Here is a 12376-nt window from a genome sequence, read left to right as displayed (position 1 = left end):
GAGAGACTGTATGTCTATGTGTCTGTACCTCAGCGAGGAAACTCGGTCGTCCTCCCTTCTCTTTGGATGCTTGGGTGAGAGAGGGCTTCTCCCTCTCCCCCAGGACCAGCTCTCCTGAGTCACCTGTAAAGCCTCCCAGTCGAAACCCGGATCCCCTTCTCCCTCTGAACCTTTCCTGATCAGGAGCCCAGAACAGAGGTTGGGATGTAGTTCTCACTTCCTCATTTGCCTATCACCTGAGATGTCTATCAAAAGCCAGGGTCACTAGAGCCGGCTGGGTTGGGGTCCAGGTACCTACTGAAGGTCCTGGCTGCGCTTTTCCTGGCTTCCCTTTCTCAGGAGTCACCCTTCCTGAGCTAGGGCCCTCAAGCCTAGGACTGGGCTGGGCTTGGATTTTCCATACCCAATGAGGGCCCGGGCCCTGGTGCCAGGTCATTTCCCTCTCTCCCCAGACCATTGGGCGCCTACAAATTCTGGCCTTGCCTAGTTCTCCTTCCCCCAATCAGCTGGCCAGCTGTATAGTCTCCATGGTTACCACAGTCCTGCTCGGAGGGTGGGGCTATCCCTGGGGAAGCTGCTGGGCCACTGGGTTTTCTGAAGCAGGTTTCAGGCTTTGTGAGGGAGGCCTGGTTCTGGGTGACTGGACTGCCCCTGAGCAGGAACTGATAAGTTAATACCTTACCTGCTGAGGTAAGTTACGGGAGAGATAAAGTAAAGAACAAAGTTTTCTCAGCCCCAAAGGGTGTAAGAAGCAAACATTTGTTTACCTCTCAGAAGGAGGGAGAGATTGCCCTGGGCATCAGGCCAGCCAGCGCTATGAACCCAACAGTCTTGAGACTGTACCTTGGCTGGGACAGCAGGTGATCTGTGCTGTGGTGCAGATGAGGAAAGGAAGGGAGCTTACTATGTAGCAGGCACTGTACTAAGCGCTTTTTACAAATATCTCGTTTGATTTTTACAACCACCTTAGAAGTAGGTGCTATTATCTTCATTTTACAGTTGAGGAAACTGAGGCAAACAGAAGTTAAGGCTCACACAACTACTAAGTGTCAGAAGTTGGATTTGAACGCAGGTCTTTCTAAATCCAGGTCTGGTGCTCTGTCCACTATGCCAACAGTTCCCTTCAGTATAAGGCAGTATAAAACTGACCAACAAGCTGAGGTTAGATCTGGTACAACAAGTTACTGAAGGGGACTCTGGTGACCTGAGTAGGTTCATTAGGAGGAGTGGGGGAGGGGAGCAGAAGGGCTCAGCCTCATGGATTTTAGGTCCTGGGGGATAGAATAGAATTGGAAGGGACCTTAGATTTTAGAGAAGTCAAGTGATTTTCTTAAGAGCAAACAGCAAGTTAATGGCACTACATCCTGTGAAGGTAGATTTAGATCTGGGAGGGACATTGAACAAATCCAGCCTCAGTACCTTTATTTATTTATTTTTGCCTTTTTTTTTTGGAGGGCTATTGGGGTCAAGTGACTTGCTCAAGGTCACAGGGCTAGTTTTTGTGTTAAGTGTCTGAAGCCAGATTTTAACTCAGGCCCTCCTGACTCCAGGGCTGGTGCTCTTATTCACCCTTTATTTTAAAGATGAGAAAACTGAGTGCCAGAAAAGGTCCAGTGATTTGCTTGACACCACATAAGCAGAAAGTAGCCAAACTGGAATTAAAATGTCAGTTCTGTGACTGCAGATTCAAGGCTCTTCCCCCTGTGCCCTCAAGACTTTATATAGACCAAAGGACCAAGGACAGAGCCCTGGGTGATAGATACAGGGAAAAATGAGAAGATAGAATGAAACCAAGAAAAAGCAGTTGGAGAAAGATCTGTACGGTCCAGAAGTCCATTGTATCTTAATAGCTGTCTCCCCTATCTGTTTCTTCTTTTTACAAATAGGATTCTTAGACTCATAAAGAAGCTACTTAGTGGCTGAGATGTTGAGAATCTTCCTGCCCTCTCTACCTTAATTCTGCCTTTCTTAGGGCACCCCTGGATCCCCAGGGTTGTGGGATATGACCCCCTCCTTCCATAAGAGGAAGAATCATCATTATGGCCACCTTGGTGGGGTAGGAGAAAGGAGGTATCCTAGGTACTCCCAGTTTTGACTGGGGTTTAGTCCTTTTCTTTCATCTTTTGTAGACCAGAAGAATCAAGATGATAAGGAAGGAAAATGAGCTCCTACCCCCAGGAAATGTGTCCCGATCAGGCTGTGGTATCTCTGTCTTTCTGTGAATCCAGCAGGAAAGATTGGTTGGTTTAAGATAGGGCCTCAGGTTGAAAGGGAGCTTCTTGGGGCAGAGCTCAATCTCTGTGTGCGGGTTCTCACTTGCCTGGCCCTGCCTCAGCTGGGCCACCTGGTCCCTCAACCCCCTCCCCCACTCCTGTGGCCCTGGTTGGAGCTGGGCTCCCTGACTCTGCCTGGAACCTAGGCATACACTGGGACCATAGTGACTGGGATCAGAAACCTGCCCTGGTAACAGCAAAGAAAGCTCCCTTTGTAGGGTCAGGAAACCAAAGCCTGACTAGCTCCTTGGCCTGGTCGGTACCATGTGTGAGTAGAGGCTTGTTCTGAAATACTGACTGAGTTAAGTTAGATCTCCACCAGAAAACTAATTGGACCATGGATCTAAGGAGGTAGGCAAGGAGGGTGTGGTGGGTGGGTGAGGAGGGAGAGCTGGTTCAGGGGCATCCCTGAACTCAGACACAGACGTGAGCCCTTCAACTCTTGTTTGCTTTGGCAGGGGAGAAAGAGACTTAGACTCTGGTCAGAAATGATAGGCCATTGGGGGTGGACAGCATGCTTTCCATTGGCCTATAGCTGGATATTCTTGGGCCCTGGCCTTCTACCATCCCCAGTTAGGAAGAGGACTGAACAGGCTTCTGAAATATTTATAGGCCACAGAACTGGAGCCTGAGGGAGGCCGAGCCTGGGGCCAAGCTGACTAGGTATTTCTAGGTTTCCTAAAACCTGAGAGAAGGTAGATGAGAGCCAGGCATCAAGCCTGGGATTTAGTGAGCCCAAATCTTGGACTGACTGGGACAGGAAGGGACACAAGTCCTTGTACAAGGACTTATACAACCAGGGCTGCAACCTTTGGGATAGTAGGAAGCCCTTGGATGGGAAACTGGGGAGAAAGCACAGGAGATTGACTCTGGAGGTAGTGGAGGGTGCTTTATGTAAATGTTGGAGGGGGAGGGGGAAATCTGCTGGGACACCTGGTAAACAAAGGGACTCAAAGCTGGCTCCTTTAAATAGCATACTTCCTGGTATGTGTATGACTGGGTGTGTAGGGTATAAATTTCTGCTACCTGTCAGAGCACCCCTTCCTCTTGAGGCCTTCCTCCTGGGAACTCTGGGGTGGGGCAGGGAATTAGGTAGGAGCTACCTCAGTACCAAAGACCTTGGGCTGGGGGCACCTGGGAATTCTGCCCTGTATAGACTCAACCCAGACTCTTCCCAAGACAGTTTTTTTTTTGCAGGGGGGGAGGGGTGTGAGTAGAATGGAAGAAGAGGGATATGTCTTATTCTCACTTTGCTGCCTCCCTCCCCAATACCCCCTACTGCTTCTCCCTGGTCCTGTGTCTGCTCAGACAGGTCAGACCACATTCTTGCAGTGAGAGGACTCAGGCTCCCCTCTTTGAGGGAGTATGCCTGCCCCCTCCCTGTGGGCTGGTTTGTAAGATCTGTGAGGGAGGCCCTGGGCTGAGTTTGGGTGATAAGGCCTAAAGGCTTTTCCCTGTTTCTGAAGTTCAGCTTTGCTCAGCTTTGCTTTGGGTTCTGGCCAGCTCTCCTTCAGCCTTGGGCTTCCTAGGGGCCAGAGTGGGGTCAAGGTGGGTAGGTTATAGCCAAGAAAAGGTCAAAATTTCTGAAGTCTTTCCCTGTGGCTTGTAGGAAGCAGTAAAAAAGAGGTTTCCCTTGCTTGGGAAGGGCCTGGTGACAAAGTGTATAACTCTGGGTGTAAAATCTATATATTTTTGTTGAGTCACTTAGTTTGTGTAGGTCTCAGTCCCCTCATTTGTAAATAGGAGGGGGGGTGGGGGTGGGATGAGGAGAACAAGCATCTTCCTTGTTCCTGTCATTCTCTGAGTAGGGGCTATGAAGGTTGGTCTGTCTCCTAAGCTCAGCGTCTAGTTTCTTCTAAGCCCAAAGGAAGACAGATTAGGAGCCCTCTCTATTCTTCTTACCCTACTTCCCTGTTATCTGATGTGAGGAGAAGGTTCCAACCCTAACAGTAGTCTGTCTTCTTTAAGAGGCATTTGAGAAGCTCAGGGGAAGGGGCTTGACTATGGGAATGGGAGAGTAACAACACTGGCTACTCTAGGACCTTGGCAGGGGAGCAGGGGCAATTGTACTTTAGAATTTTCTCAGGAATCTAAGAGACAGAAAGGGCCAGTGAGGAGCTGAGATGGTTGAAAATGGGAAGATATCTGGGGAAGCAGGCATCTTTGGGGCTGGACAGGGAAGAAGGAAGTAGTTCTAGTTCTTCATCTTGATCTTCCCCTACCCTCAACCTGTGCCTAGCCTCAACCTGTGCCTAGCTAACTGGTCTTGCTCTTATTTTGGCCCCTGAGAAAACTCATTAGTCGGTGGAGGTCACAAGAATGGCAGAGCTAAGTACCACGGAAATGTGTCTCAGAACATGGGCTTTAACCCTTACTCCTCCCAGCCAAGATGTGTCTCTTCACCCCCAGTAATAGAGACGTTTGTGAAAAAGACTTTATGAGCCCTTGAAACTTCTTCAGCCCCTAATTTTCTAAGGCAGAAATTCTTTTATTTATTTATTTTTTGCTTTTTTTTTTTTTGGAGGGGGAAGGCAGGGCAATTGGGGTTAAGTGATTTGCCCAAGGTCACAAGGCTAGTAAGTGTGATCAATGTCTGAGGTCGGATTTGAACTGAGGTCGGGTCCTCCTCCTGACTCTAGGGCCGGTGCTCTATTCACTGCCCTACCTAACCTCTCCAGGAAGAAATTCTTAATGCAGGTTTCATTGATAGATCTCATGGGGTCCATAAATTTGTATGGGGAAAAAAGTTACATGTTTATTTTCACTAAACCCTAACTGAAATTTAGCTTTTCCTCCAATTTTGAATATAGGTAACAAACATTCTGAGAAGCATTCCCCATAGTCTACACTAGAATAATAAAGGAGGCCATGAATAAAGTTAAGAATCCCAGCTTTAAGGGCTATCCCTGTTTCACTAATGAAAGTCAGGCATCATCAGGAGGTACTCTGAAGGGGAATTTTCTGGCTTACTGCTCACCCTAGGCATGGGATGCAATGGGACAAGGGACCACCTGTCTATGGAAGCCTCAATCTTTCAAGGCTAAGGGCAAGCTGACTCTAACCTGCCTTTTCCCTCCTGGATGTATGCTGGTTCCTGGCTGTCTCTAGCCAGGGCTAGAGGTGACCAGGGCCTTGCCCTTGAGGGGACTTCTTTGGAGAGGAGCATGGCCAGGAAAGTGGTGAAACAAGGTGAACTTAGAATGAGGGGGCAACCCTGTTGGTGAGATTCTTGGTTTATCCTGCCCCAGGATTCCAAACAGTCTCTCGAACACTAAGTGTTTGCTTTTTAGGAAGAGCCTAGAGATGTTGTGGAGTTTTTTGGTAGGTATGGAAGTTCCCTTGATCAGCTCATGAGTATGGTGGTATTTTAGCCATCAGGGTGACCTGCACAGGGTCCTGCGGAGTGTCCAGCAAGGCCAATGATACTTCTTGGACAGTGGAAGAAGCATACTTCAACAGCACATTGTCCCTGGCTGACAAAGGTAAGCAGGGGCCTATCTAAAGAATTAGCCCAGGAGTCCTTGGGATAGAGGGATGCTATGGGGGTAAATGGAGGGTAAGGCCAGCAAGTTGGAGTTCTGGATTCCTGACCTCAGATGTGGAGAGGCTGGAGCCTTGGGGACTAATGTGTGAGGAGGAAGTGTCTGACAGGAGGGGTAGGAAGTCCTGTGGTTGATAGGCTGAGAAGGAAAAGGAGCCCAAAGGTGAAGGGGCTAGAGATGGGTGGAATTGGGCTGTGGAAGGGCTCTGGCTTTTCTACCCCAGATGTCCCTAGTTGAATGACCCAGGGCATGGGAGGCCATGCCCTTTCCTAGGCCTGTCCTACAGGCCCTATATATTTCAATTGTAGGCATGAATGACCTCATATTTTCCAGAGGATTTAGTCATAGTTCCTTGACTCCTAAAGGGTTTTGTGATCCATCTTGTGCTTACTTGGGATTTGGCTCTCAGATCGCCCTCCTTCTTTGAATTCTTGGTCCATTTTCTTTCCAACATAAAGTTCCTCTGAGCAATGGAAGGAGTTGTTCTCATTCAGACTTTAGCTCAACTGGACCCTGACCTTCAGGCTATTGTAGGTCTGAGCAGAGACTGCCTCTGGGTCAGTGTCCTGATTTTGGCAGTGAAAATTCCAGGTGGGTGAATAAACAATCTCTCCTTCTCTTGGTTGCTTGGTCTCTGAGTAGCCCTCTGTGAAATGGTGATCATTCTAGTACTTCCTTCCAGGAATGTTGGGAAGAGGAAGAATGTCACATGGAGTAACTGAGGTCCAGAGAAGGGAAGCTGTTAATATGAGGAGGACAAAGTAGAATAATGGGCCAAATATACTAAGATGTTATAGTGAATGGGGCAGCTGGGGATAAAGCATTGACCCTGGAGTCAAGAGGACCCAGTTTCAATTCCAGCCTCAGATACTTACCAGCTATGTGATCCTGGGCAAAAAAAAAATCCTATGTTTGGGTTAAAATCAATTGCCCAAGTATAAGATTGAGAAGGAGTAGTTTGACCATAGTTTATATGGGAAAGATCTGAAGTTGTTATGGGTTTACAATTTTAGTAAAATTTAGTAAAATTAGTATTTAGTATTTAGGAGTTAAGAATGATAACTTCTGGGAGATATAACTGTCTTCAGGTATTCTGAAGGGCTATCACAAAGAAGAGATTATCAGCTTGTTTTGTTTGGCCCCAGATGTCATATCTCAGAGCAATTTGTAGGGCCAAAATTCAGCTTGACATAAGAAAAAAACTTAATATTGATTAGAGCTGTTTCATGAAATGAGTTCCCCATCACTGGTCTTCAAGTGGAGCCTGGAAAACTGTGTCTCAGGCATATTATAGAGGGAATTCCTGCTAAGGTACTGGTTGGATTTGATGTACTTTGAAATTTATGATTCTGGAATTTGCCCAAAGTCACATGGTAACTTAGGTTTGCATCCCAGGTCTCCTGGTTTCCAGATGAGGGCCTTGCTCCCTTTATAAAAAAAATTTTTTTGCCTTTTTTTTTTTTGGAGGACAATTGGGGTTAAGTAACTTGCCCAAGGTTACACGGCTAATTTTGTGTGTGTGTGTGTGTGGGTGTTAAGCGTCTGAGGCTGGAACCGTCTGAGGCTGGAACCGAACTCGAACTCCGGTCCTCCTGACTCCAGTGCTTTACTAACTGCGCCATCTAGCTGCCCCTAAAAATTTTTTTTAATGGAGGGGGAAAGGCAAGGCAGTTGGGGTTAAATGACTTGCCCAGAGTCACACAGCTAGTAAGTGTGTCAAGTGTCTGAAGCCAGATTTGAACTCAAGTCCTCCTGACTCTAGGGCCGATGCTCTATTTACTATGCCACCTACCTGCCCCTGGGCCTTGCTCCCTTCATCCACCATCTGGGAGAAAACCAGATTCATCCTTTTATTGGGAATGAGGATGCCATGCATTGCCCTTTGGCTCCGACAGAAATGTGCCTGTTCCCCATTGTAGGAGAGCCTCTTCTTACGCATCAAGAGCAGGGCTTCCAGAGGAACATCTTTGTACAATTGTTCCCATGTGAGTGTGAAATAGCATAATATAGTGATGAGGGAACCAGCATTAGAGTCCATTGGGCACTGGATTCAAGCCCAGCCTCTGAGACAGATTAGCTGTGTAACCAAGGGCAAATCCTTATCTTCTCATGTTCCTGGGAATCTTCTAAGGCTGTTACAGATGACTAGCTGTTCTGCTGCCTCAGTAGAGGGGAGGTGTTTCTATACCAGTACCTCCCCAGAGGTCCACACCAAATCATAAGGGGGGGGCATTCTCAGGCCAGGTTTCAGTGAATCTGAACACAATCTTAGCTATGGGCTCCTCATCTCAGATGTGGCAGGAGAAAAACCGGGAACAGTAGCTGCTTCTGCTGGCCCCAGTGTGTTTGGTGTTCACCACTAACTGATCTCAGAGAGGGGACATAGGTTCCTCCTTGGCAATCAGCCCTCGTTTCTGGGGTCCCATGACTAGTCCTCCCTTCTCACCAACTGCTTTGCTTCTGCAGGAACCTTGTCTCCTGGAGAACATGCCTTCCCCTTCCAGTTCCTGTTGCCAAGTAAGAGCCAGGGCTGACCTCATCCCTGTCTCTTTTCTGGGGGGAGGGGGGTAACCTTGTCCATCTGACCATTCTTCTGTGTCTGGTCAAGAGAACCCTCTAGACATGTCCAGAGTACATGAATGTTCACATGTATACTTACACAGATACATGTGAGAAGGTCTTTGGCAGGAGAACCTAGAGGGGTCATTTGGAGGGGAGGAGTTGGGTAGAAGAGGAGTATTTCAATTTGATCATGTGACCCAAAATGTCCCCTCCATGTCCTCTGTGGCCCCCCAGTATAGTGGAGCTTGTCTTCATGCACTGCCCAGCTCTGGCCTGCCCCACCCCACAAGATACTCTGATCTACCCTGGGCTTATTATTTCCTCATGCTCCATTCTCTGCTCCAGCCACAGCACCCACATCCTTCGAGGGGCCCTTTGGAAAGATTGTACACCAGTTGCGGGCTGTGATTGACACCCCTCGCTTCTCCAAGGACCACAAATGCAGCCGTATCTTCTACATCCTCAGTCCCTTGAACCTCAACAGCCTTCCAGACATCGAGGTGTGGCCATGGGAGGTGGGAAGCAGAAGGGCTTTTGGGGCTATAATGGGTTAGTGACCAGGACTGGGGCTGGGGTACGGTGTGGTCAGGGAGTCAAGGGCTATCCCTGGGGATTGGCTTGGACTAAGGGATCTGAGAGCCTGTGGTCAGTCAGACTATTCCCAGACCTCGTTGTCCTTGGCATAATCTCAGCCTTACGTGCATGAAACAGCAACCCAATGAGGCCACAACTACCAAGAAGTTCTCTTACAAGTTGGTGAAGAGTGGGAGTGTCATCCTTACTGCAAGCACTGACCTCAGGGGCTACGTTGTGGGTCAGGTGGTTCAGCTCCGGGCAGATATTGAGAACCAGTCTGGCAAGGACACGGGGCCTGTGGTGGCCAGCCTCCTCCAGGTGAGTAGCTGGCAGGCATGACCAATCCCACAGACCCTATTTCTCCTTCCCTACCAGCTCCTTGATCCCAAGGTCTTGATTCTTTCCATGCCCATCCCTCCAGCCCTATAAACCCTGTACCTAGAGGTCTTAGACAAGAGCAGCCCCAGATAGTGGGGTGCATTGGGATACTCCTTGGTGATAGCTCCACTTCCAGGGAGTTCCACGAGGGGGAGACATTCATGTCCATTTCTTTTTTTTTTTTTTACTTTTTGGGGGGGCAATTGGGGTTAAGTGACTTGCCCAAGGTCACATGTGAAGTGTCTGAGGCTAGATTTGAACTCAGATCCTCCTGACTCCAGGGCCTGTGCTCTATTCACTGTGCCACCTAGCCGCCCTACGTTCATGCCTATTTCAAACAAGAGACATAGGAGACACGGTTGAGGCCTTCACCTTTGCCCAACCATAACAGTTCCTGTGAATCTTCATTTCTATTCTCCCCTGTCTCCCAGAAAGTATCCTACAAGGCCAAGCGCTGGATCTATGATCTTCGGACAATTGCAGAGGTTGAAGGCTCAGGGGTGAAGGCCTGGAAGCGGGCTGAGTGGCGGGAGCAGATCTTGGTGCCAGCCTTGCCTCAGTCAGTGCTCCCTGGCTGCAGCCTCATCCACATAGACTACTTCATCCAGGTATGGGACCCTGATCCCCAGAAAACCCTGGGAATCCCTCTTTCTTAAGGGTCCCTGTCTCTTTGGGGGTCCCCTTTTCCTAAAGTTTTCTCTTCCCACTTCCTCCCATGAAGTAGCCCTGGTCCCTTCATCTTTTCAGATTCCTCTTGTCTTTTTGGGAGGCTGCGTCCTATCAGTCCCCAATTCTTATCCCTGCCTTAGCTGAGGGAGGGCCCAAAGGGATTTGGTCCTAGATGGAACCCTGATCCTGGGAGAGGAGTGTCTGTGGTATCCATGATGGGCTGTTTTAATTTCTGGGTCCCTCCCTGACCTGTAGGGGCTAGGGCTGGGACTGTGGGAGTACTTTAGCAGTGGTGGCTTAGGAGGGCAAGGTTTTAGCACTGCCTTTAATTCCTCAGTTCATGTATAGGTCAAGAAATGGGTGGGTGGCTCTGTCTTACCACTCCCAGAGAAGACTTGGGAGGACTGTTCCTTTCAGCCTTGGGGCTCAGGACCCTGGCTATCCAGGTGTCTGAGAATCTTCCCCTCATACCATACCCTGTCCTGTACCCCCAGGTCTCACTGAAGGCACCTGAAGCAACAGTGAATCTGCCTCTTTTCATTGGCAACATTGCAGTGAATTGCCCTCCATTGAGTCCTGGCCTGTCTTTGTCTGGGCTCCCACCCCCCCTGGTGCCTACTGCACCTCCTGAGGACTTGGACATGGCAGCCTGTGGGCCTTGTCCTATGGTCAGTGTCTCCCTCCCTACAAAGAGCCATTCACAGCAGCAGCAACAGTCAACTCGGCCCTTCAGCTATACACCTGGCCTGAGCTTTCCTGAGACCAGGCCTGAGGCTGAGCCTGGCCCTGACGATGATTCTCCTGCCCCCACCCGGCCTCCCCTTTGTCTGTCCACTGGTGCCACTGTTCCCTACTTCGCTGAAGGCCCTGTGGTGCCTATGCCTACAGCCAGTGACCTGATCTTGCCACCGGAGTATAGCTCATGGGGCTATCCTTATGGTGAGTGGACCAAGTCTGGGTGTGGCCAGGGACTCAATTTGGGGCCCTTGGTCTTAGCAGTGGGGAAGGAGATTCCTGTGCATGATCCTTACCACCTTCCATCTCTTTCTGGAGCAGAGGCACCCCCTTCCTATGAACAGAGCTGCAGCAGTGCCAGCTCAGGCTTGAGCAATGGGAACTGACCTGTGGACTCCTCAGCCCAGCTAGTGGTCTCCTGCAGCCCTTGCCTCAGGCCAAGTTTCCAGTGCTGTGAAGAGGAGATGCTGCTGTCTGAACCTTTGGCACTGAGGGAAGGAGAAGGCCCAAACCCCAGGGCCATCTGACCTCTGACTTTGTATCTCCTTGGAGAGACACCCCCCATGCCTTAAACCTTAGCCTCTCTGCCTGTCAGGTTGGGCTGTGTATTCTGTGGCCCTGGGGGAGAGGCCGTGGGGCTCCAGTCATACTGTGTATCCCCATTTCCCATAGAGGCTATAGGGCCCCGGAAGGGCTGACATCCAACCTAGCCCTAATGCAGGGAAGACTGATTGTTTTGTCCAAGGGCAGGGTCTTCCCTTATTCCAGGACCCAATCAGTCACTCTGGGAAAACTTTCACTGGCTCTCCCTCTTGTGCCTTTCTCCCTCTGGCTCATGCTGGGTGAGCATTGTTTATCTCATTGCTGTAGCCCTGGCTTCCTTGGATAGCATGATGAGCTCTCCTGACATTCTCCTATGGCCAGGCTCCATTCCCTGTACAGCCAGACCTGGTGCAGGGGACCTCAGTGGCTGGCTCTAACTTCCTGTCCCCAGGTGGGACTGTGGGCAGAGTGGAGATAGCTGGGCTGGGTCTCTACTGCTCTCCTTGACTTCCACTGGACCGCAACCTGTAACCTCCCTCCGCTCAACTAATATGCACCCTGGTACTCTTCACTTTCTCTCTCCTGGACGTTGGGTCCCCTTAGGCAACCTGTCCTAGGGCACGTTATGGTATGGATGGTTCTGCATCCACCTTGGTATGTTTCCTAGTTGTGTCTAGGCCTCTTGGATGTCTGGGAGAGTGAGCAGCACCTTGGTGACCCGTTCTCTGCCTCTCCCCACCCCTCCCAAGCTAGCCAGGAACCCCTAGACTTTGTCTTTCTTCTGTCAGCATCAGGGTTGGTGAGTCTTGGTCCCAGTCTGGCCAATGACTCTTTTTAAAGCATGTGTGCTATACTGAGAGAGCTTGCTTCGATTGGCTCATGGGACAGACCTGGTCTCAAGCTGAGGGAGGCTTTAGGAGTCATAGGGAGTCCTGTCACTTCTTGTTTTTCTAAGGAGCAGTGTTATCTGCCCCCCCCCCCCAGTTTCTTCAGGTATTTATTGCTAAATATGCCTCTCTCTCCCCCCCACTCCTTCCCAGCCTCAAGAGGCATGAAAATCTACATGTAAATAAAGTTTTTGTTTTGTAACGTTCAGTA

At 49.6% G+C, this 12376-nt stretch overlaps 2 protein-coding genes and 1 long non-coding RNA gene across 6 annotated transcripts in view; 2 read left to right on the top strand and 1 right to left on the bottom strand.

Moving 5' to 3' along the window:
• The window catches only part of LOC138149552 (uncharacterized), a 16842-nt gene extending 16688 nt beyond the window's left edge, over window positions 1-154 (bottom strand). Inside the window, exon 1 of the long non-coding RNA XR_011165352.1 lies at window positions 29-154. This is a non-coding gene — a long non-coding RNA (uncharacterized lncRNA). The remainder of the gene's footprint in view (window positions 1-28) is intronic.
• Window positions 1-12376, top strand: part of EHMT1 (euchromatic histone lysine methyltransferase 1) — a 430700-nt gene that overhangs the window by 89510 nt on the left and 328814 nt on the right. The gene's annotated exons all lie outside the window — the stretch shown is intronic.
• The window catches only part of ARRDC1 (arrestin domain containing 1), a 13304-nt gene extending 928 nt beyond the window's left edge, over window positions 1-12376 (top strand). The window contains exons 2-8 of one of the 4 annotated variants that reach the window (XM_069072692.1): window positions 5645-5755; window positions 8282-8332; window positions 8723-8877; window positions 9089-9271; window positions 9763-9939; window positions 10495-10939; window positions 11054-12376. In XM_069072692.1, the coding sequence (XP_068928793.1) occupies window positions 5645-5755; window positions 8282-8332; window positions 8723-8877; window positions 9089-9271; window positions 9763-9939; window positions 10495-10939; window positions 11054-11121 (1190 nt within the window). In that variant the 3' untranslated portion in view covers window positions 11122-12376. Of the gene's footprint in view, window positions 1-5644; window positions 5756-8281; window positions 8333-8722; window positions 8893-9088; window positions 9272-9762; window positions 9940-10494; window positions 10940-11053 lie in introns of all 4 variants that reach the window. The other 3 variants (XM_069072694.1, XM_069072691.1, XM_069072693.1) reach the window with 3 other exon arrangements.

This window comes from Petaurus breviceps, unplaced genomic scaffold (genome assembly GCF_028583685.1).
Source record: "Petaurus breviceps papuanus isolate PSGF00001 unplaced genomic scaffold, PetGlider_PUasm1.0 90847, whole genome shotgun sequence".
Lineage (NCBI taxonomy): Eukaryota > Metazoa > Chordata > Mammalia > Diprotodontia > Petauridae > Petaurus > Petaurus breviceps.
The sequence above is the reverse complement of the archived record's forward strand: the minus strand, read 5'-3'. Positions and strand labels throughout refer to the sequence as shown.